General features: G+C 36.2%; 1 protein-coding gene across 3 annotated transcripts; it reads left to right on the plus strand.

Moving 5' to 3' along the window:
- Window positions 1-6,661: 6,661 nt before the first annotated feature.
- On the plus strand, window positions 6,662-22,678 carry LOC135739473 (ribosomal protein S6 kinase beta-2-like). Of its 3 annotated transcripts, none has more exons than XM_065257762.2 (17): window positions 6,662-6,960; window positions 7,602-7,650; window positions 9,634-9,696; window positions 10,600-10,637; window positions 10,729-10,843; window positions 14,625-14,693; window positions 14,831-14,978; window positions 15,759-15,816; window positions 15,895-15,995; window positions 16,922-17,012; window positions 17,168-17,258; window positions 18,720-18,827; window positions 18,922-18,984; window positions 21,483-21,560; window positions 21,841-21,948; window positions 22,131-22,243; window positions 22,348-22,678. In XM_065257762.2, the coding sequence occupies exons 3-17, from the start codon at window positions 9,643-9,645 to the stop codon at window positions 22,493-22,495; spliced, it is 1,383 nt and encodes a 460-aa protein (XP_065113834.2). In that variant the 5' UTR covers window positions 6,662-6,960; window positions 7,602-7,650; window positions 9,634-9,642; the 3' UTR covers window positions 22,496-22,678. The 3 variants fall into 3 exon arrangements, with proteins under 3 accessions (XP_065113834.2, XP_065113835.2, XP_065113837.2); XM_065257763.2 differs by having other exon boundaries at window positions 6,662-6,943; XM_065257765.2 differs by lacking the exon at window positions 7,602-7,650 and having other exon boundaries at window positions 6,662-6,943.
- The last annotated feature ends 706 nt before the right edge of the window (window positions 22,679-23,384 follow it).

Here is a 23,384-nt window from a genome sequence, read left to right on the forward strand (position 1 = left end):
ACCTTCATTGTTGCATGTGCTCACATTACAGCTGCTCAGATGAAATAAAGTGAGCTGATCTCCCACAACAACGCCTGTTTGCTTCGGGCGGGCAATAAGCTTTATACCAAAACAAGTTGGTTCCAAAACAGGCGTATTCTTAATAGGCAGGTCACGCATGTTCTTATTTTTTACAGAAGAACATTTGTTCACCCTGACCGGTCTACTCATAAGATTAGGCAGCCGTGATAAGGATGGAAGGAGTGAAGATTTGTTGGTGATGCCAGAGTCTGTTAAATTCCTCTGTGGCAGGACAATAAAGTTGTTAGGAGGTCTGGCTCCTCGGCGCTCTGAAGGTCTTTCATGTGAAGCTGAGAAAGGAGTTTTGGCTGACTTTAGTTTAATCTCTGGTGGAAGAGAAGATCCAGAAGATCTGCCAAAAAACATCACAGTGTCTGCCTGTGAAGGGTCTTCTTTTTGACGTCATTCATGTTTAAATGTTGGAGTGAATTCTCAACAGCAAACAAAACTGACTAAAATGAGTTAAGAGCAATTAAAGAGCGATCGCAACAGTCAAATACAGTATGAAGTTCTTATGGTCACCATCCTTTAAAGGAATACGCCCAGAGTTTGGGAATTTAGCTTATTCACCACCGTATCCCTCAGAGTTAGATAAGTCCATACATACCTTTCTCATCTCCGTGCGTGCTGTAACTCCGTCTGACACAGCCCCCGCTAGCTTAGCTTAGCACAAAGTCTGGAAGTAAATGGCTCCAGCTAGCAAACTGCTCCCAATAAGTGACAAAATAACGTGAAAATTTTCCTATTTATATGTTGTGATTTGTATAGTCACACAGTGTACAAATAACAAGGTGATATGAGACACAGCAATCTTTTAACAGTATACATACTGGGATCTATATTCTCAGAAGACAGAGCACTGCTACATGGGCGGAGTGATTTGCACAACTCTGATCGAACTCTCTGCTCCACATCAGGGGCTTCTCGGGTGCTGCAAGCAAATCACTCCGCCCAAGAAGCGGTGCTTCGTCTTCAGAGAATATAGTTCCCAGTATGTATACTGTTAAAAGATCGCTGTGTCTCATATCACCTTGTTATTTGTACACGGTGTGACTATACAAATCACAACACATAAATAGGAAAATGTTTGCGTTATTTTGTCACTTATTGGGAGCAGTTTGCTAGCTGGAGCCATTTACTTCCAGACTTTGTGCTAAGCTAAGCTAGCGGGGGCTGCGTCAGACAGAGTTACAGCACGCACGGAGATGAGAAAGGTATGTATGGACTTATCTAACTTTTGGGGATACGGTGAATAAGCTAAATTCCCAAAATCTGGGCGTGTTCCTTTAACGTGTGTAGAACTTCAGACTGACTCGCGCCATTAATGACGTAAAAACGGCATCACACAGCAGATTATTTTCTCTCTCTCTCTCTCTCTCTCTCTCTCTCTCAAAAAAAATAAACATAAGTAGGATTTAGCCATTTTAAAAAATGCTTTTTCTTTACCACAGAGTACTAGCGCTTTATAAATTGTGTAATAAGCAAAAAAATATACAAACTATGTATGGAAAATAAAATAAATTATGAAAACTTGATTCCACTTAGTATACATTGGACAATCTGGCTACATTTTGCCAGAATATCTATGTTGTCATTTTTCTTATTTTTATACTGTTTTTTCCTTATAATAATAATAATAATAATAATAATAATTCCTTACATTTATATAGCGCTTTTCTCAGTACTCAAAGCGCTTTACATATGAACGGGGGAATCTCCTCAACCACCACCAATGTGCAGCATCCACCTGGATGATGCGACCACTGATCTATATAAATGACTGGATTGCGCATAGAACGCTTGACGTAACTGCGTGACGTGAAGCCAGCGCAGAGTTCGAGCCGCCATCTTGGTATACCCAACCGGCAGAGAGCGTCATTGACTTCCATTCAAAATCATGATCAAAATTTACCCCCTTTACAGCGTATCAGTTACACAAGGTTAATTTTTAGGATATGTGTACGTTAATTATTTGTTAATTCTGGTGTTATTTGCAATGTTTATGTTTTAATCGGGCAGGATAATGGATTTATAAAAAACCGTTAAGGTGAGTGTGTCTGTTGCATTTGTTAATGACACGGGTATAAATAAAGTTTTTTTGACATTCAGCTACACTGTGACGGTCAGCGTTATTTCTCTAAATAAGTTTAGGTAACTTGTAAGTTTAGATAACATAATTTAAAACTAGCAAATTATTGCATGCACATACGGTACAAAGCATGATTATTTATTTAGATTTCAGAATGAGCACGTTTATTGTCATTAATACTAAATATGCTGCGGTCTGTCTGCTGATCTGATACTGTAATAAAGATGAATGTATAATAACTGATTAAAACGCAAAATGTACAACTTTCAGTAAATAACTATTTACATGCTTTGGACGTTTGTGTTGTAATAATGTACAGGGTAAGTTCACATATAAAAACGAAGACGAGTAAAGTGATGTTTTATCATTAAAATCTGATAACGTCCATTGATTTAATAGAACGTTTGGGTATACCAACATGGCGGCGCGGTGGCTTCACAAGTGTGACGTCATGCGCAATCCAGTCATTTATATAGATCAGTGGATGCGACGGCAGCCATATTGCGCCAGAACTCTCCAAGTAGAGGTAGCTGCAGGCTGGAGCAATGGGCGTGGCAAGAGGTCGGAAAGAAATGGGGCGTGCCACGAGGAATGGGGCGTGCCGTAAGGTCTTTTCAATTGGACGCGAAAAGCTTCCTGATCCGCATAAAAGCGAGCCATAAACTTAATCACTATATATTATGTTGCTTGTTGATGTATTAATATAAACAATTTTATCGTAACACATAGAGCAACACTCACACGCTGTTTGCTGATTCACTCACTTCTTTTACTGCTTTATTCAGTACAGAACTCACTCTAATATAGAACACTGTTGCCCCCTAATGGCAACTCTTCATATAGCACAACATTTAGCTGCATATATAACACTATACAAAATACATTTCTTTCACTGTTAAAATAACAATAATGATATTGAGAATTCATTCAAAAGTACGTTACCTTCGACACCTTCTGTATGGCGCGGGTTACATGACGTCATCACCACCGCAACATTTTCAGGATCAATCATTAAAAACATTCGTAATGTTTGTGATAAATGCACTTTTTGTAAAACATCACTTAAAGATATTAAACATTTATTTTTGTATTGCCCTTTTTCTATTTCATTTTGGACTGACTTCAAAATAGATATTCCCTTAAATAGAAATTCCCAGTATTAGAATTTAGAACCTCATGACATTTTACTTTGTTTCCAAAGCCCATATTTTTCTGGAAAAAAATTATATAATTAAATTATTTTGTCGACTTTTTATATGCATAATACACAAATAAAAGAAACCCTCCTATATTACCTTTTATAAGACCTCGCAGTATACTTTGAAACCCGTTCAACCATGAGATCACAAAACAAAAAGTTTTTGAAAATATCTATAACTACTTTGATGCATAAACTTTTATTTTTGTATTCATTTGTATTTTTCATTTTATACTTGTTATTCTCCGATTTACACATTTAGAGCTGTATTTACAATGCTTTGTATTCATCGTTTTTATTGCACTATACTTGAAATGTCTGTATTTGAACTAAATAATAAAATAAAAAATCATTAAAAAACAAATTATTATTTTAAAGATAAAAATGTCTCTAAAAGTAATGTTATTTTTATAAAAATGGTACAGCAAATGTTTTGGCTGTATAAAGGCATATAATATATATATCACCATATAATTATTAAATGAAGTAAAAGTAAAAACGGTTTAATAAACTTCTTTTTAGTGACATTAATCAATTAAGCAAAACAAACACCATTTTATCCAAAAAACATTTATTCAGTCATTTTTACAATAATTTTTTTGAAACGTCAATTGAAGTTGTCATCAAAAGCTTGTGTTCTTGTGTTCAAAACTCATTCCTTCGAACAGAAGCCATCAAACTCTCGTTCTAAATAGAACGCACAGTGACCCCCCTTCATGGCGAACCGCGCGAAGTCTGTGGCTTTGCAAATGGCTTTGTATCTTGCGATATTCACGATAGGTCTAACAACATTGAGAGCACAGAACGGACATCGACATAAATCGCCGACTCGGATGTCTTCGATGCAAATGCAGTCATTAATTTTTCTCACTGTAACATGTATCTGTCAACAACAATTAAATAATCCCCGAAGCTGAAAAGACGTCAAGCAAAGAGACCATCAAATAATATCGCAGATGTATTATATCTATCTTCTTCTTTCCATCAAAAGAAAATTACGATTTCTTTTTAGCTAAAGGAAATGACGTATAACTATGGTTACGGCTGATTGGCCAACGCAGTTGCCAGGAGGAAGCTCATTTGACCAATGAGAAACCTCTTACCACGCCCCATACCTCCTGCCACGCCCCTACCTCTTGCCACGCCCATTGCTCCAGGCTGCAGCTACCCCTGTCTCGAACGCTCACCACACACCAGCTTATTAGTGGAGAGGAGACAGAGTGATATAGCCAATTAGTATGAGGGATGATTAGTAGGACAATGGGCAAGTTTGGCCAGGATGCCGGGGCACACCCCTACTCTTTTTCGAAGGACATCCTGGGATTTTTAATGACCACAGAGAGTCAGGACCTCGGTTTAACGTCTCATCCGAAGGACGAAGGACTTATGCTGTTCGTCCTAAAATGTATTTTCTGTAAGCACATTATGCAAAATTGTAAAAACTTTAAATTAAAGTTATGTTTATACATTTTTTTAAAAGTGAGCGCAAGTGGAGTAAAAAACATTTATTGCCACTTTTTGGAGAGAGTTTGCTCAGCACTGGTGCGAGTCTCGCGGTTTCTGAGCGCGCTCCCGATGGATTACTGAACTGAAACCCACTGACTTTACTCATCAGAAAGTGACTGTTTTTATATAAATATTTGCTAAATCAGTTCCCCTTGAGCACACACAATAATATATATATATATATGTGTGTGTGTATATATATATATGTGTATATATATATATGTGTGTATATATATATATAGCCATAAGGGATATGTATGAATAATATATAGAGTTGTAAGAATATAAAAGTGCATCATCATTTAATTTAACTAAACAGACAGTTTAACATTTTTATTGAGGCTGCTTTTTGCTTGATACTTGAGTAAGAAATCTGCTTACGTAATGAAATAATGTGATTGTTAAAAAATGGGGGTATACCGCCACCTAACGGAATTAGAGGAGGGACGTCATGCAGCTTTTCATTCAAAACAAGTTTACCACACATCTGTTAAGATTACAGTAAAATGAAATGAGCTATATTTAGAAACATAAGAAAATATTTGACATCTTTTTTTGACTGCTGACCTTTGACACAGATAAAAACATGATCCATAACCACAATTATTGTATGATACAGTATTGGCATCAACTTGAAATTAATTTTTTAAACAATGAACAAATCACAGTCTGGAGTTGTTTCTTGCAGTTGAGATTTGCAATGCAAATCGGTTTGAATTTACATCTGCTCTATATTAAATTAAGTCACTCTTTCTATAGTCTGGTTTTTGGTTAAGGGATAGTTCATCGTTCACCAAAAACTGAAAAATCTCTCATCATTTACTGACTCTCATGTTGTTACAAAGCTATATACATTTCTTTGATCTGATGAACACAAAGGAAGATATTTTGAAAAATGTGTGTAACCAAACTGTCCTTGGACCTCATTGACTATAGGAAAAAATAAAACTATGGAAGTGAATGGGGTCCATGAACCGTTTGGTTACAAACATTTCTCAAAATATCTTCCTTTGTGTTCATCAGATCAAAGAAATGTATACAGGTTTGTAACAACATGAGAGTCAGTAAATGATGACAGAATTTTCATTTTTGGGTGAACTATCCCTTTATAAGACAAAATGTTTCAACAACAGCTGATGTCTTTTATAAAACAACTTTTAAGAGCATTGTCCCTTCTAAAAACAGTGGTTTTAGTTGGTCTACAAGACTGGTTTTAGCTGGTAGAGCAGACTAGTTATAGAGGCGTTTGGCCACTTTTTTCAGGTGGTCTTAGCTGAAGACCAGCTCACCCACCATCTAAACCAGGCTGGGAGAACAGCTAAAACCAAGCAACCTCTTGAAAAAAAATTCTTAGGCTGGTTTTAGCTGCATTGTCTTTTCAGGAGGGGTATTTTAATGGAAACTGTTAGAATTTCAGTGATGGTTTCTGTTGCAAGTATCCATAAACATAATGTTTTTTATGAATACCAGGCACAGTTAAAGGATATCATTACATACAGTAGATAACCCCCGTTGTTAAACCCTTAAAATTCCTGAAAAAGGCAACAAAACAAAAAAAAAATGCCTAAAAAGGACAATAATTGTAACTGTTGTGTTGATAAATGGTTTACATCATACGAATCACAAGTATTTCAGCTTTCCAAAGATATGTGAGTGTTTAGCTTTGTTTTTGAGTTGTTGTATTTGATTACGTTTTCTGTCAAATAATGCAGTGTCCTTCCCACGGTACACTGGAATGAACAGAATGAGGTTTGTAATCCGCAGTAAACCTATACAAATAGATGTAAACAGTAGATGGCGCTGCGTATTAAATGCGCGTGCGCGATATCTGCTGACAAGTCAAAGAAGACGAGGCTACTGCTTAGCAAAACAGCTAAAGTTAGTTTGTAGGATTTCACGTCTAGAAAAGAACTGGTTGATCGACAGAACCTCATTCACTCGTTTTGATATGTAAATATACATATAAAAGAATTGTAGGACAGTTTGGTGTTGGAAACCATCGCTAAAAGGGAACCATGTGATGTCCGGCGTGATATTCGCGGGTCGTGGATTTCTGGTGGACGGATAGACGGAGACGGAGTTTGACAGCGGTGGGTAAACCTCTCGGGTAAATATATTATGAAGATTCCGTATAGCTAAATGTAAATGTCAAAAGTGTTTATGAAAGTCCCCATGTAGTCCCATGCTAGCCATTTCACATGTTTTAGGATACGTGATGTGACACGTGTATATAACGTTAGTATAGAATATGTTATCTGTACATGTAATCCAGTAAGTTATATACCTCTATTCTACTTCTTATCTAGCTTGATACTAGACTAGACTGGTTTGTTAAATGTTTCTAGCTGGGTAAGGCTGGTCTTCCACTATGGCCAAACTGGTGCTCACCTGTTTAGCTGGTCCAGCTGGTTCCGCAATATAAAATTATTATAATAATTACAGAGGTTTTTAATAAAATTTTCAGTTTAACTGTATTCCTGGTAATCATTGAACTTTCAAAGGTTGTCTTTTAAAGTAAATATATATATATATATATAAATATATATTTTCATGTAAATTAACCCAAAATGTATTTAAATAAATATGATCAACTTATAATCAGACTTACTTACACTTATTGTGGCCTTTTATGCAGAATGTTGAAAGCTTTCATTTGTAAATTGCTTTGGATAAAAAGGCTCTCTTAAATGAATAAATTAGTGTTAATTTGTTTAAAAAAAGTCATTTTTTAATCTCTTTAACATGCAGATAATCAGGGTGTGGTGTCAGTTTTAGTGACAGCTGAAGACACAGTCAGGTAAGAAACATTCAGAGCCACTGTGTAAGCTTGGTGAAAAGTTACTGCAGTTTATCACCTCTGCTGGGATCTGGCAACCATTGATGCAATTTTTCATAATTAATTTATTATTTTCATGTTGTTATAAAGTCAAACATTTGCAGATTAAAACACATATAGATAAGTTTTTGTTTGGGGTAAGAGGGCTGACAGAAGAAGCTTTTCCCACAGAATTATCACAATGTTAGCAAACACCACACACCCAACCCAACTAGGGTTGCCAAATCCACGGGCTGTTTTTTTATGTTTGTGAGTTGAAGCGACCCCAATAATGTGATACTTAGCCACAGGAATCTGAATTTTAGCAGGTGAATTTTGCCAAAAAGCCATTTTTACACCTGGAATGTAATTGTTAGCGGAGGACTCCCTTTAAAACGTGGGAGCAATTGGGTGGGTTTTGCTGTGAAAACCTGGCAACCTTGAACCCAACCAGCATTATTAGATATTTTGAAAATGAACTAACATACCGATCATATGACTTGCGGATGTCACATCATCAGTAATGTATTCACACCCCAGCCACACATCTTACCTAGCTGTTTAGTGTGTACATAATAACTTTAAAGAGGTAATGACATTCCCTCATGATGTATTTACCTAACCTAGTCTGTGTGTTATGTTATAATATGAAATCTTTGTTCACAAATGTGGGTTATTCTCATACTTGAGCCTTAGCTTATCAGTCAAAACTTGTGACACTGGCATCTAGTTTGCATAGAAGAGAAACTTTAATATCCCTCCCATGATTCATGTACAACTGGTAAATAATGGTAACCCCCTCGAATACAACTGTATATGTTTAAACATCAATCATATAGAATAAACCAGCTACACAAGCACAAAACCTATAGGAGACACTTTTTTAAGTATTTATACATCGTGATTTCAAAAGAGAAAACATTCAGAAAGAAGTAAGATTAGCTGTAAGCGAAAAATATTTGTTGCCCAGTAATAGGAACGGCTACCAAAACCAGGTGGTAAACCAGCCCGGGGCTAAATAGTAAGCGACCGTAGTATAGGTAAGCTCCAACCTGATTGGTTCTGCTTTTGGAGAAACTGGTAATTTCTCTATGATGCAAACCCTCTGTCTGTTAAAGTTAACCCACACATATGGTGTAAGTTTTAAAATTTGCACTTCTGTCACTTTCTGAGTAATTGTATGAGAACGGCAGGTTCTAGACACGCATAAAGCCCTGCTCTGCCCTATATATGTTACAATAGCTGTCAGAATACAGATTAGCATGACTAAAAGCAGTCTGTGAAAATGTAGGTTTAGGACTGATTAAACTGAGACTTTAGTCTGGATTTCAACACGGATGGTTGTATATCTCTAACCTTTATGTCCTTTGGATTAAGAAGCAGAAAATATTATCTTTTAATGGATTTAGTTGTACTTCGCTGTCAGGAAGCTATTTGGTACTAAGAAACCAGACCATTAGGAGTTTTTAAAGTAAGTAGAAGTATTTAATAGATGATATGGAAGGTTACATTGAGTTAATGTGATCCTATTTTCTGAATCTGGTTAGACCTGCAGATTTCAAACAAGCTTAGGCTATACATTCAGGCGTTATGCTAAAAGTGCATTGCTATAATCAAGTATTGAAATAAATTCAGACACCAACTTTTAAATAATTTATAATTAAATGAAAATAGTGTGTGTATTTATCATTTAATGTGTGGTTATAGGTTAAGGTTAACAAACTAAGCTAATGTAATGCAGTATGTACTAAAGGGACAGGCACGAGTTAAGTGCTCATTATAGTTCTGTGTAGGTCCTATGACATATTAGTTTTCATTCATGCTTCTGCGATGTCGTTCGCATCGCTAGGAGGTAGTATTCAAGGGTGTAGCAGGGCAAAAGCAGCTTGACCAGTAAACTTTACACATAATTATGAAACCGAAACCTGTTTGCCTGTGCTCTTATTTAGGCTTATTTGTGCTCAGTATTATAGGATGGCAGGAGTTTTTACCATTGACCTGGAGGTAGAGGACTTGAGTGATGCGGAGGTAAGAAAGATCATCTGTTTACATGCTAACATTGACTTGTAAAGGGCTTGGGTTTACGCAGTATTACAATGTTTAGTTAAGGTGGAAATAGCCAGAAATATTGTGTCATATCTTCCATTTTATAGTGTCAGTCATCTGTTTTGCTAAAACAAAAGCCTAAACGTAATCTTTATGTGTGATTTTCAAAAAAAGACAAAAGAAACACATAGATTTACATGCACAAACCTGTAATAAGTTAATATTATTAAACCAGTTAACATTAGTGATTCACTTCAAACTATGACACTTTTACTGTGCGTTCACACCAGACGTAAATGAAACGGATAAAGTGCCCTAATTGCGCATAGTTGGACACTTGAACATTTTGAGTTAACTCGCTTCATTCATGTGAGAAATTTGCATCAGTTGTGCGTGAAATTCGCTGCATTTGCACATGAAAATCAGATGCCAATAGGCTCAAATTGCCGGCTTTAGCTACGTCGTAATCACGTTACTACTAGAGCAAGCTCCTGATTGGTTAACGTGGTGTGAATATCTGCCAAAGTTCAGATTTTTCAATTCAAACGCCCGAGCCCTCAAATCACACCGCAGGATGTCTAACGTGTCTTTGCATTAACTTGTATAATGTATGTTGATGTAAATTCTACGCACTTAACACTTCATTTGCACCTGGTGTGAGCGCAACATTACTCTAATGTCACAGTTGTGGTAAGGCAAATAATAATATTTGGTATATATGGGTTTCTTGTGTTTTTGCTGACAAATTGAGTAAAGTGTATTGTAGTCTTAAAAGATCATGCCAACTACCTTAATGTCAGGTGTAATCAGCTTCTTTGTGAACCTCAAGACTGCCTGCGTGAATACTTAAGTCTTCATTTATTGTGTCACATCTTGTCTGCCTAGGATGAAGACTGCAACTTTACAGTAACAGAAACAGACAGGTAGACACTTTTATTCCATTTAGATTTAAAAACTACATTAATCGTAGCTTTTTGATTATGCTCTACTAAAATTTTACAATCTTTGTATTAGTGTTCCAGCAAAAGAGGTGGAGCTTACTGGTGCCAATGTGAACCGAGGCAGTGAGAGAGTGGGAGCTGATTGCTTTGAGTTGCTCAGTGTTTTGGGCAAGGGAGCATATGGGAAGGTGAGTGTATACGGTTTGTTGTATATATGTAAGCTTAAGGCCGAAGTACGGTCATGTTTTCTTTTGCGTATGCAGGGGGTCCATGTACATTGCGTGTGACCCAATTTTCATCATCAGATTTTTGAAACCCTGCATACATTGTATGCGTAGGTCGTGTGTTGAGAATGTAGGACTACAGGAGAAAGTAGTTTGTAGCACAGGAGATGCAATGCATTTTGTCGCAATGTGCATGCGCAATGCCAGTCAAATAAACTATATACTTTGCAAAGCTGTACATTCGCATACACGCGCACAATGTAACACAGGGTTAATGGTAACACAGCTTCTTTACATATTTGTACAGGGCCAAAGAGTTCGTGCTTTTGGTCTTTTTCTCTTACTGTCATAAGATGATCTTTTGTGAATTTGTGAAGGGTTGTGATGTGTTTAAGAAAATATTGAACAAGTGTTTTGGAAACATGAAAGTACATTTCTTCATCTTATGTTTTTTTTTCAATTTCTGAGTTGCATGTGTAAGTCACCAAATCCAACCTTATATTATTTTAATCACTGTCTTTTTACCATTTTAACTCATGTCAGCAACTCCTAGTAACTTAGTAAATTGCTGGAATTAAAAACATTTTTACACAGCAGGGTTAGTTGTAACAAAGTGTTCCTATTAAGCCTCAGGTATACAATGGTAACGAAATGATAACACAGGGTTCCCACGCGTCCTGGAAAACCTGGAAAACCTGGAAAATGAAAGACCAATTTTCCAGTACTGGAAAACACATAAAAAATGGGGGGAAACGTCAAATGTCCTGGAAACGCTTGCGTTGTCCTGGAAAATTATTTTCCCTCCTGGTAGGATGAACGCAAACGGGTTAAAAATGTTATGCATGAATGTCTGTTTTGACCTGCCTTTAACGTGTAATATTGGGCTGGAGCGCTTGTCTGCTTTCATTTCCGCACGTAGCCAGCTTACCGCCCCACGTGACACAAACCTCCCAATGTACGCGTTTGCGTAGCAAGTGCGCAATTTGACGACATAGTACGCTGGTAGGACTTGCCCCTCTAAACTACGGACATGTGAGTTCTGTGGCAAATATGCACGTGCGGTACTCCTGTCTGACAACACGATTCAGCAGCGTGGTGAAGCAGTTTCAGCTAATCATTGTAGAAAAGCAGAGAATAACAAGTCTACTGAACCTACAACGTAACATTCCCGTCCCTCTCCTCCTCCCCTCTGCCTCAGCACCGCTCTACTCAATGACACTGCTCTGCCTCACTCTCTGTACCCCGTTCCCCATTTGCTGCAGTTGGGCTTAAAAAGGTAATGTGTGTGTGTGTGTGTGTGTATACCTGGTAATTATCACGTTGTGGGGACCAATTGTCCCCACAAAGATAGGAATACCAGTGTTTTTGTGACCTTGTGGGGACATTTTGATGTCCCCATGAGGAAACAAGCTTATAAATCAAACAAGATGATGTTTCTTGAAAATCTAAGGTACAAGAACGTTTTTTGTGATGGTTGGGGTTAGGGAATGGGGCAGGTAAGGGGAATAGAATATACAGTTTGTATGGTATAAAATGCATTACGTCTATGGAATGTCCCCACAAAACATGGAAACCAGAATGTGTGTGTGTACGTGTGTGTGTACGTGTGTGTGTGTACGTGTGTGTGTGTACGTGTGTGTGTGTACGTGTGTGTGTACCTGCCAACTTTTGGTAAATGTGAACCGTTACACGTAAGGATTCACTGTGAAAGCATTCGAGTCGAAGTCTACGTGAAAAAATAATGTGTTGTGTACAGTAAGTATAATACATAAAATATAGGGGTGTGACGAGATCTCGTGCGATTAAATATGTATCACGAAATTAATTATGTCACGAGATTTCTCGGGGAGGTCAAATGCTGGCCGTTTCTTATACAAAAGGCTGCATCCAGAGGTTGCATTTGTAGACTGCATCATCATAAATTAAATGCATTATATTCTGTCTTTTACTGCGTTTGCTTTTTAAATCTTGCTCAATAATAACAGTGACTGTATCATTTCTACTGTAAAGAATTGGACAAATATTAAAGATTTAAATGGATTTAAACGTTGTTTGGCTAAAAGCATCCATTTAAAATTAAAGTAACTGAAGTGGGTCATTTACCGCCCCCTGTAGGCATTTGTTATAGTACATAATTCTGTTTTTTTAGGCTATATAAATGTGTTTACTAGTTTTGATACTTTATTTGGACGAATTATTATTGCATTGTCATTATAATGTAATGTTAAAGGTTATTATTTTATTACCAAAAATATCAAATTACTTCATTATCAATTAGCAAAATAATTGTTAGGGACAGTCCTAGATTAGTTAAAACATTTCAAAATAATGTGATTTCAGTTTCCCATTCATTTATTTTATCATTGAGAATTTCTTAAAAATAAAGTAAAAATCTCGTCTCGTTCTCGCGAACCCAATCTCGTGTCTCGTCTCGTGGATTAAGTGCCTCGTCACACCCCTAATAGAATATGAAAGATATGAAAATGCTAAGGTATGAAAAGTAGGCCTAATTTCAGTAATCAGTCAATATAAGTAGTTTTAGACTTTCACATTTCTGTTGTCCTTTATAGGCAGGAGTTAGTGACGATGTCAGGAAGACAGAGCAAATTCAAAACTGAGTGGAAGGAAAAACCCCAGTTCAGGGAATGCCTAGAAAAAGTGTCTGGAGATGTGCATAGGGCATATTGCAAGCTCTGCAGGAAATCTTTTGATATTGGTAACATGGGAGTCTCAGCAGTCAGGAGTCATGCACGGGGACAAGGCCATGTTAAGATTATGTTAGTGACTGATTGCGAATACAGCTTGACTGTGAGAGTTTGGATTTTTAAACTGATATCAGCAATGATGATATGATACTATCACTACTACCCAGCCTTAGTTGTGATAACTTGACTCACACTGTAGCAGCTGAAAATGTCCTGAAAATGTCCTGGAAACGTCCTGGAAAATCTTTTCAAGAAAAGAGTGGGAACCCTGATAACAATGTAAATACTATTCATCAAAATGATAACTGTTATTACAATATCAGGGGAAATAACTCCCAATTATGATTTTTTTTGTCTTAATTGTGCAGCCCTTTCAAAAAAATATATTTAAATGTATTGATGCATAATACAAGGATGATTAGATGAAGGTTCATAAATGGATAAATGTGTGGATATCTATCTATTATAGGCAGATATATCAACAATATCCACCTTTAGTATATAGACAGAATTTATTGAATTATTTGGGTTTAAATATAAGTTTTAGCAGGTGTTGCTACCTGTCTCCTTTCAGATGTCGGTGTAATTGTACGATAACGGTAGGTCCCAAAAACAAACTTTATGGGTTAATTTGTAGCAGAGATGTGTGTGTTACTTTGGTAAAATAAAAATATTAATCTAACTTAAATATTTTTTATACTTTTATACTTTGTGCCCCGCTCTCCCCTATTCTATATTAAAACATGCCGCTAAATGGCACCTCCGTCAAAAATTAAATGATGATATTGACCGAATGCTCTCAGCTTGTATTACGTTCATCAAATACTTTCGCTTCAAATCCCGTTATCCTCTTAATGGCCTAAGGTCATTCGGAAATACCGATTTGTTTGCAGAATCTGTTTAACACCACAATGCAAAGTCCTTACAGTGCACTGAAGAGGAATAGCATGAACGACAGTGAACTTCATATGTCTTATAGTATCTAAGGTGCTGTAATAATAATTGTAATAATGATCTAAAATATAAATCTCTGTTTTTAGGTCTTCCAGGTGCGAAAGGTGCAAGGTGCTCAGACTGGCAAAATATATGCCATGAAAGTCCTGAGAAAGGTATTTCTACACATTTTCCTTGATGTCTTTATTTAAATAACCACTGTACACATTTACTAGACTTTAAGACATATGACCACTTTTGGTATTTAAACCAAATTCTCCAATCTCCTTATTTTCACATGCTCACACACAAGGCCAAAATAATATGTAACGCAAAGGACACTGCACATACTCGGGCGGAGCGGGAGATCCTAGAGACGATTCGGCATCCATTTATCGTTGAACTGTGGTACGCCTTTCAGACCGATGGCAAACTTTACCTCATACTCGAATGTCTAAGCGGTAAGCAGAAAAGTGCTTCATTTAGGCTACTACTGACATTTTAACAAGACAAATTCATATAAATTTGCTGGTTACATTTATGCACATTTCAACAAAAGTAAAATAATTCTATTGGAAAGAGTTATGTACAGTTATGTAGATATGTGGGGGCATATTTAAATGAGGGGTTTTAGGTAGGCGTGCATGAGCTGTCAGTTCATCAAGAATATCTCTTTGGGTTTGAGACTTTATTCTTTGGGACTTTATGGATCTTCTATATGCACAAACAACTTTCAAAGCTACAAAGGAAAACATATTATCGCATCATTTGTCCCCTTTAAGGGTATTCCTCTGACATGAAATTGCCAGTGCTTTATAAAAAGCATACATTATAAAATGTTAAATAATAAAGGAAATAAAAGTAAATGTCCTTGTGTTTATTATTCTACAGTTTGTAAAGTTTATGGTAGCTGTGTAGGCACTTTTTTTGTCATTTGATCAGAATCTCACATGAAAAATGACGAGATTATAAGACAATATTGTCTATATGATTCAATGACAAATGCTAAACTAATAACTTTAGTATTCGTTGAGTAAAGAACATGCTGAAGAAACTCTTTATATCCTTGCATTTCAAACATGCAGACACCAAGTTTATTACATAGACGCTACTAAATGCATGCAACACTCCTTTAACCATAGAGGCAGGGTAGAGTTTCGAGGTTTTACAGGATTCAATGGAGTTACAAGGTTTTGTATGATTTTGATGGGATTTAAATCAAGGCCTGTCCTTAATTTCAGGTGGAGAACTGTTCATGCAGCTGGAGAAGGAAGGGATCTTTATGGAAGACACTGCATGGTAAGTTTTATTAGAAAACACAAAAGTTATTATACAGACCTATATCATCATGTATTTGGTCTTATGTTGTTTTGACAGTTTCTATCTTGGTGAGATAACATTAGCTTTGGGACACCTGCACTCAAAAGGAATCATCTACAGAGATCTGAAACCAGAAAACATAATGCTGAATCATGAAGGTTTGTGACTTTTAGGGGCTGGTATTAAGATTCGATTTGGTCAATCGGATTACAAGTGACTGAGAGAGACACATTCACGTTTACACCTAAGATTTAAATCTGTCTCTCTTGTCTATTTCGACCGCTTCTGTTTTGATTTTCTGACAGGGTGGTCTGTGGGCGAGTCCCTCTGCTTTCGTTTAAATGTGAGCGGGAGAAATGACAGGTTTAAATTGATGCTACCCAATTAGCTCAAATTTATGAAATTAGCTTGCTCAACTTTCACACGCTTGCACAAATTCATGAAAGAGGCGGGGAATAGCCGCTTTAGTATTATCAATAAAAGCCTAAAGATTGCGCTGAACAACGTGGGTTCGCACTAGAAGTCCTGTCCAATGGAAAACATTGTGCTCAGTACATCACATTAGAGAAATGGGTGGAGAGTAGGCAGTCTTTTGTGGCTGCTTGAACACATTCGACCACATGCGTGTCTACAGCACAAAAGCAATTCAGTCGAATGCATTTTCGACTACCTCTGAAAGTGGACAAGCTCAAAACTTTAACATCCCATTTACACCTGTATTTAGCGTTGTCCACTTGTGATCTGATTGACCAGAGCGCATCTTAATACCAGGTATAAACAGCCTTTTACATTATAGTTTATTTACCTAAATAAATAAGTGCTTTAATGGTAAAGCTCCAGGTATTAATATGCAATTCAGAAATGATGATCATATTATCAACCTGCTTATTTTTCTTGGCTCATAGACCATTTATGGTCTCATATGTAAGCTTCTCTATTGGAACTTACCAATAGCATTATTGGCATTAATCATCTATTTATAGTCAACACCACTCACCATAAATAATTTAAACACAGCTCACAGTATGTGTAGTTTGTTTCCAGATCTTGAGTTAAGTTTACACCTTCTGTTCTCTGTCTGAAGGACACATTAAACTGACCGACTTTGGCCTGTGTAAGGAGTCTATCCATGATGGAAGCGTCACACATACTTTCTGTGGTACCATTGAGTACATGTGAGTCATGAGACAAGCAGCTAAACTTCATGTAATAAAGTACAGTGAGACTTTTACAGATACTGTGAGAAAGTCAAATGGTGACTATAAATTAGAATAACAATATGTGTTTATAATAATACCTCACAAGTGTGTCTTGGGTCATTTTAACACAGGGCACCTGAAATTTTGACCCGTTCAGGACACAACAGAGCTGTGGACTGGTGGAGTCTGGGAGCCCTGATGTTTGACATGATGACTGGATCGGTGAGAGATTCAATTAAACAAAAATACATGATGGATATGATGAATATTAGTGAACGACCGATACTGATTTTTTTATTACCTATACAAAATATTTGGAAGCTTAAGTGCCCGATAACCGATATGCTGAATCGATTTTTTTTTTACTGTTATACTTCTGTTTTTGACACAATTACTACAACACTTCTGAACTGAACAAACACTTATAATAATAATAATCACTCCCTCTTTACATACAAAGTAATAAATAGAGGGGGCTGAAAGAGTGAAGAATAATATTAATTTACTGAATAACATCACTGGAATAATACATTGTCAGGAAAGTAACAAACAAAACGACTTCTATTTAATTGCATTTCTTAACTGGTATTTTAGGTCAGAATAAATAAAAATGTTGTTATATCTTATGAAATGGCTGTTGACAAAGCGCTGTTTAACTATGCTTTTACTCACGCATTAACTGTATCAAACTCCGACAGCTTGTGGAGGAAATAAATATTTAATAAATTTCCACATACATTTATTTAGATGTTTTGCCGAAATAATGTTTATGCAATAAATGTTAATATAACTTAGAGTAAATCTTGTTAAAAGTTAGCTACATATGGTGGCTGTGCTTCAGCCTTCAAACCGGCAAGTAAACAGCATTTTACTAGGCTACTAATAAGCATAAATAACAGAAAAATTTGGGTTTTTTGCAACACACATTCATTTATGGCAGTTTCATTCATGTAAAACTATGTCGTTATTAGGACAGGATTTGATCTCAAAATGGGGCATATCGCCCAACACTAGTCACGTCACTCCGCTGTCATATTTGCTGTGCACGCTGTTGTTGTCTCCTCTCCTCCGAATCTGTGATGAAATGGCAGTCCAGTGCGCAATTCTCAAAACTTTATCGGTCAATCCGATTTCACAAAACCATACCCGAATAATAAGAAAATGCTTAAATATCGGTGACCGAGGCATAAGGGTAAAACGATCATCATTTTCACCAAAAATAAACTTTAACCACAACAATCTTGCACTAGCCATGTGATGTGCCAGCGTGACCTTACATATCACAAGACGAGCAGCTGTGGTTCAAAAGTTTAAAACTTAAAAAAAAATTTTTGCTGAAAATGAGGATCGCTAGATAAGACCCTTACTGTACGTTCACACCGCAGCCGGTAAGAGCGTCAAAAAGCTCCAGCTGCCCTGCCAACGACACTATAGAAAAAGTGTAGTGGACGCTTTGACGCTTGAATGCATACAGAATTATGAATGAAAACTGTGACGTAAGTCCTACACAGAAGTATAAATCAAGCTTTATTTGTAAAACTAAACATCATCATGTACAGAAAAGGGAAACAAATGTTTATGATTGCCTTAATATTGGAAATATGGATGCTTATGTGTGTGTATGTATGTATGGGAGGAGAGTACTGTACAGTAGTTTTTCATTTTTTTTCTGATTTCATACAGCCCCCTTTCACTGCAGAAAACCGAAAGAAGACCATTGATAAGATTCTGAAGTGTAAACTGAATCTCCCACCATACCTCACACCTGATGCAAAAGACATGATCAAAAAGGTCAAATGTCTCTTAATAATGAAGCTCAAAAGTCTACTTAATAGAACTTATCTTAATATTAATATCTTGACATATTTCCTTTTATTTTCCATAGCTGCTGAAGAAAAATCCAGCACAGAGACTTGGTTCAAGCAAGGCTGACTGTGGGGATATACAGGTAAATAATACAGTTAGCTCTGGCACTGTTAAATTGTATAAGTAGAGTTTCAAGATTGCTGATATTTCATGTAGCTGCACTAAAATGGTTAAATGTTTGTGTAACAACATTTGAATGTTTTACACAGTTATATAGTTTGCATATTGTAATAAAATGACTTTCATATGCTGAGAAAAACATTAGTTACCGTGTCCATAATATGTGTTTGACGTGTTTTTAACAATTGAGCTACAGGAATACAAGTTTGTGTAACACAGTGATTACGGAAAATGTGTCCCAGATTTTTCCGGGATCGTTTAATTTTTGGTTTATTCACACTGCCAACGATTTTCTGGAATCTTTGCATGCATTCACACATATACCTTAAAGATCCCGTAAAGACACATGACTTATTTAAAGGTGATGTGTGTAAATTTTAGCAACATCTATTGGTGAGATTGTGAAATTGCAACCAACAGCCCAATCGCTGTGGCGCGTGGCGACACTTTGGTAGCACTTAGCTTAGCCCAGTTCATTCAATGGTACCTACCAAACAGAGATGAAGTCAGAAATGACCAAACACATCAATGTTTTCCCTATTTAAAACGAGTAGTTATACGACCAAGTATGAACGTGCCACTTTTCAAAGCTGGTTAAAAGGGTAACTATAATGTATGGCAGAATAGCACTTTTGGGAGTACTTCGACTCGGCGCATAATAATGAGTGCATGTTAATGTGACAGCTGCTTGTAATAGCGAGCAGGAGCTCCACAGCGCGCCTCAGCAGGTGAGAGAGATTATTAATTAGCAGCAAACGGAAAACCCAGATAATAAAAGCAGCGCAAGCTGTTCAGTTGTTTTTCAACGTAGCTGAAAATGAGCAGCAGAATTAACACGAAATCAAAGCTCATGGGAAAAGGAAAAGATCAAAAGGGCTACCGGTAAGCTCATACATCTTAACTGGACTTTGGAGACTGCTTAAACTATTTATTAAACTTTGATTGAAGATGTTTGCTTGGAATACATTTTATAGTGAATTTTGCTTATATGAGGAAAATCTTAGTGGACATTTCTAACTCTTCATATGAAAACATTAAAGTCTTAAAACACTGTACTGATACAATGCTAGAAAATATTTAATTATAAAAATCAGAAAATAACTTTTGTAGTTGAGTAACTGAGAGAGAGGGGAAGTTTTACTGCGCCGAGTCGAAGTACTCCCAAAAAAGCTATTCTGCCATACATTATAGTTACCCTTTTTAACCCGCTTAAAGAAGCGCAAGGTTTTATTTTGTGCCACCATACTTGGTCGTATAACTACTCGTTTTAAATAGGGAAAATGTTTATGTGTGTGGTCATTTCTAACTTTATCTCTGTTTGATACCATTGAATGAACTGGGCTAAGCTAAGTGCTATCAGTGTTGCCTCGCATCACAGCGATTAAGTGCACGCACTAAGATAATAGAGATATGTGTCAACTCTTCTTAGTTAAGGTAATAACATAGTTTATTATGACAAAATGATGGAGTATCCCTTTAAATGCATATGATAGCAGCCAAAGGACAAACATGTCGTCGTCTGAGACAACATGGGGACAACACATGCTCTGTAGATCAGTTTGTACATTTAGGGCTACTGTTGGAAATTAACTGCGACCATCATATAAGGGGACCCGCGGTGTATGTAGATAAAAACGTCTCTTTCTAAGGTAATAAAAACAATGCAGTTCATTATGTAAGGTCTTTAAAACACCATAACACATATTGCATTACCACAGTTAATAAGAGTTAATAAATTAATTTGAAACATCTTGATTAGTGATTACAGGCTGCTGGATGTGCATAAACAATTTTTTTTAAATAATTTGATAAATTCTGCACCAAATCCAAAAATTTTAAATGTTACTATCATATATTTCCATTAGATTTTGTCAAATGCTTGGTGAGAATTCAATGAGATTACACAAGTTTTCAAAGAAAAAAAACAAATACAATATATTAAAGAGCCGCCTTTGTGTTAAAAGTAAATCACATGAACCTTTTGTTCATCAGGTTGTGATCAATGTTGTGGTACACTGTCAGAAAAAAAAGGTACAAAACTGTACCTTTTTTGTCGCTGGGGTGGTACCCCAAGGTACGGTTTTGTACCTTTACAGGTATATAAACATAATATAATGTTGTACCTTTTTAGGTACATTACTGTTCCTTAAGGATCTATTGTGTACCTTTAAAGGTACAGTTAACTGTTTTGTACCCCTAAAATTTAACTGGTACAAAATTGTTTTTTAAGGTACACAATTTGTCCTTTGGGTATAATATTGTACCTCATAAGGTACAACATTTTAATGTGTTGTATACCCATAAAGGTACAAAAAGGTACCTTTTAGGGTACCACCCCAGTGACAGAAAAAGGTACAATTTTGTACCTTTTTTCTGACAGTGTATTGTTTAAATCGAATACCATTCTAGATTTACAGTTTTTCTTTGTTAAACAAATGTATTTTTACCTATTTTTTCCAGAAGCATCATTTCTTCCGACAAATCAAATGGGATGATTTGCTGAACAAGCGCATTGAACCACCATACCTGCCTGCACTGGTACTGCCAATAACATATTTCCATTTATAGATGTAGTTTTGTAAACTAAACTATTATGTGCAAGTGGGGCTAAACTTTGTATTAATACAGGGTTTATTATTATTGTTTAAAACTGATGTATGTATGTATGACAAAATATCAAGTTGTCTGATATCAGCATACAAATACATACAAAATACTGAGAAATTATGTCATCATCATCATTTAAATTTCTATATTATTTAATTATAGCTTTTATTTTTTGTCTGAAAACATGTTGCTTCTTTTTTTATTTCTTCAGCAATCAGATGATGACGTGAGTCAGTTTGACAGTCACTTCACCCGTCAAACTCCTGTTGACAGTCCTGATGACACCACACTGAGTGATGCTGCTGCCAACACATTTGCAGTTCAGTTTAATACACATCACTGTATATCACAGTAGCCCTGTAGGGTAAACTTGGGTTTATTCAAGAGACTATAACCCAAACAACAGTTAACCTGTCATAGTTTTCATAGCCACCACATAGCACAGTTCAACATTTTCACAATTAATAAAAAGTATTGGTCTGATGTTGAATTTATTTTTAGGGATTCACATATGTTGCACCATCTGTGTTGGAGAGTTTGAAGGAGGCGTTTTCCTTTGAACCCAAACCTCGACAGATATGCAGACAGAACAGCAGTCCACACACACCTCTGAGGTATCATCTCAACTTAACAAAGTTGTGTTTGTATATCTTGACTTATTTAATAATATATTAGTATATGGAGGCCTAAATTCCTTCTCACTTTCCCTCCACTTCAGCTCTTCTGAGTTATTTCGCAGCAGTATTGATGTAGAAGAGCCTCCCACTGTCCAGAACAAGCCTCTTTATCCTCAGAATTGTGTTTCAGAGCCCATCAAAACATCAGGACGAAAGAAAAAACATAAAGGCAATCAAGGTGGCAGATAAAATGAACTTCAATGTAAACTCTGCAGATGATTTTTTGGTGTGATGTACAGTCTGCAGTCATTTCTACATCTCTTCTGTTTTTCATATAATCTATAATTTAATCCAAAGTATCACTGATGTACAATGCTTGTTTATGTTCATATTGTTCATGAGATTATGAATACAATCAAGATTGTTACTACATGTCTTTGCTATTATTATTGTGTGCCTGATATAATTCTGTTTATAGACATAACAGATTAACAGAAAACTTGGTTTTATTTTGGTTTGTCAGAAAACATACAAGTAAAGTTTGCTTTTGGTCAGTTGAAATAGTCGAAGAAAACAAAAAAATCATGACCCCTTTTGAGTGAGTTAAACTGACATTACATGTAGAGTTATGCTGTTGATTCCTGAATTTTTAGAATCTATTCCAATTCCTGGGGATTCCAAGATTCAGTTCTTCACTGGTGGTTTCAATTCGATTCCTTCTTTGTTATACTAAAAATTGTAAGAGGGCAATAGACAACTAGACACGTGATATGAGGCAGGGGTTTTCAAACTGTTGGTCGGGACCCACTTGTGGTTTGCACAGTGAGATAAGGTGGGTCAGTCAAAGTCGCTTTGCTATTGTGGTGAATGACACAATGATTTTGATATGATATACCATAACTTATTTTGATATTTTAATTAAACTTAATTTCATTAATAAATTGACAAGGAAAATTAAAACTAGTCTACTCCATTATAAAAGAGGTGAAATGTGTATTTCCATTAAAAATAAGTTGGTGGGTTCTGGGATGATTATATCTATTTGAGTGGGTCGCAATATGAAAAATTTGGGATCCACTGCTATAAGGTTAAGTAGCTCTATCTCTCTTCAGATTTTATTAGGCTTGAGAGTCTGATG

This window comes from Paramisgurnus dabryanus, chromosome 1, assembly GCF_030506205.2.
Source record: "Paramisgurnus dabryanus chromosome 1, PD_genome_1.1, whole genome shotgun sequence".
In the NCBI taxonomy this organism is placed as follows: domain Eukaryota; kingdom Metazoa; phylum Chordata; class Actinopteri; order Cypriniformes; family Cobitidae; genus Paramisgurnus; species Paramisgurnus dabryanus.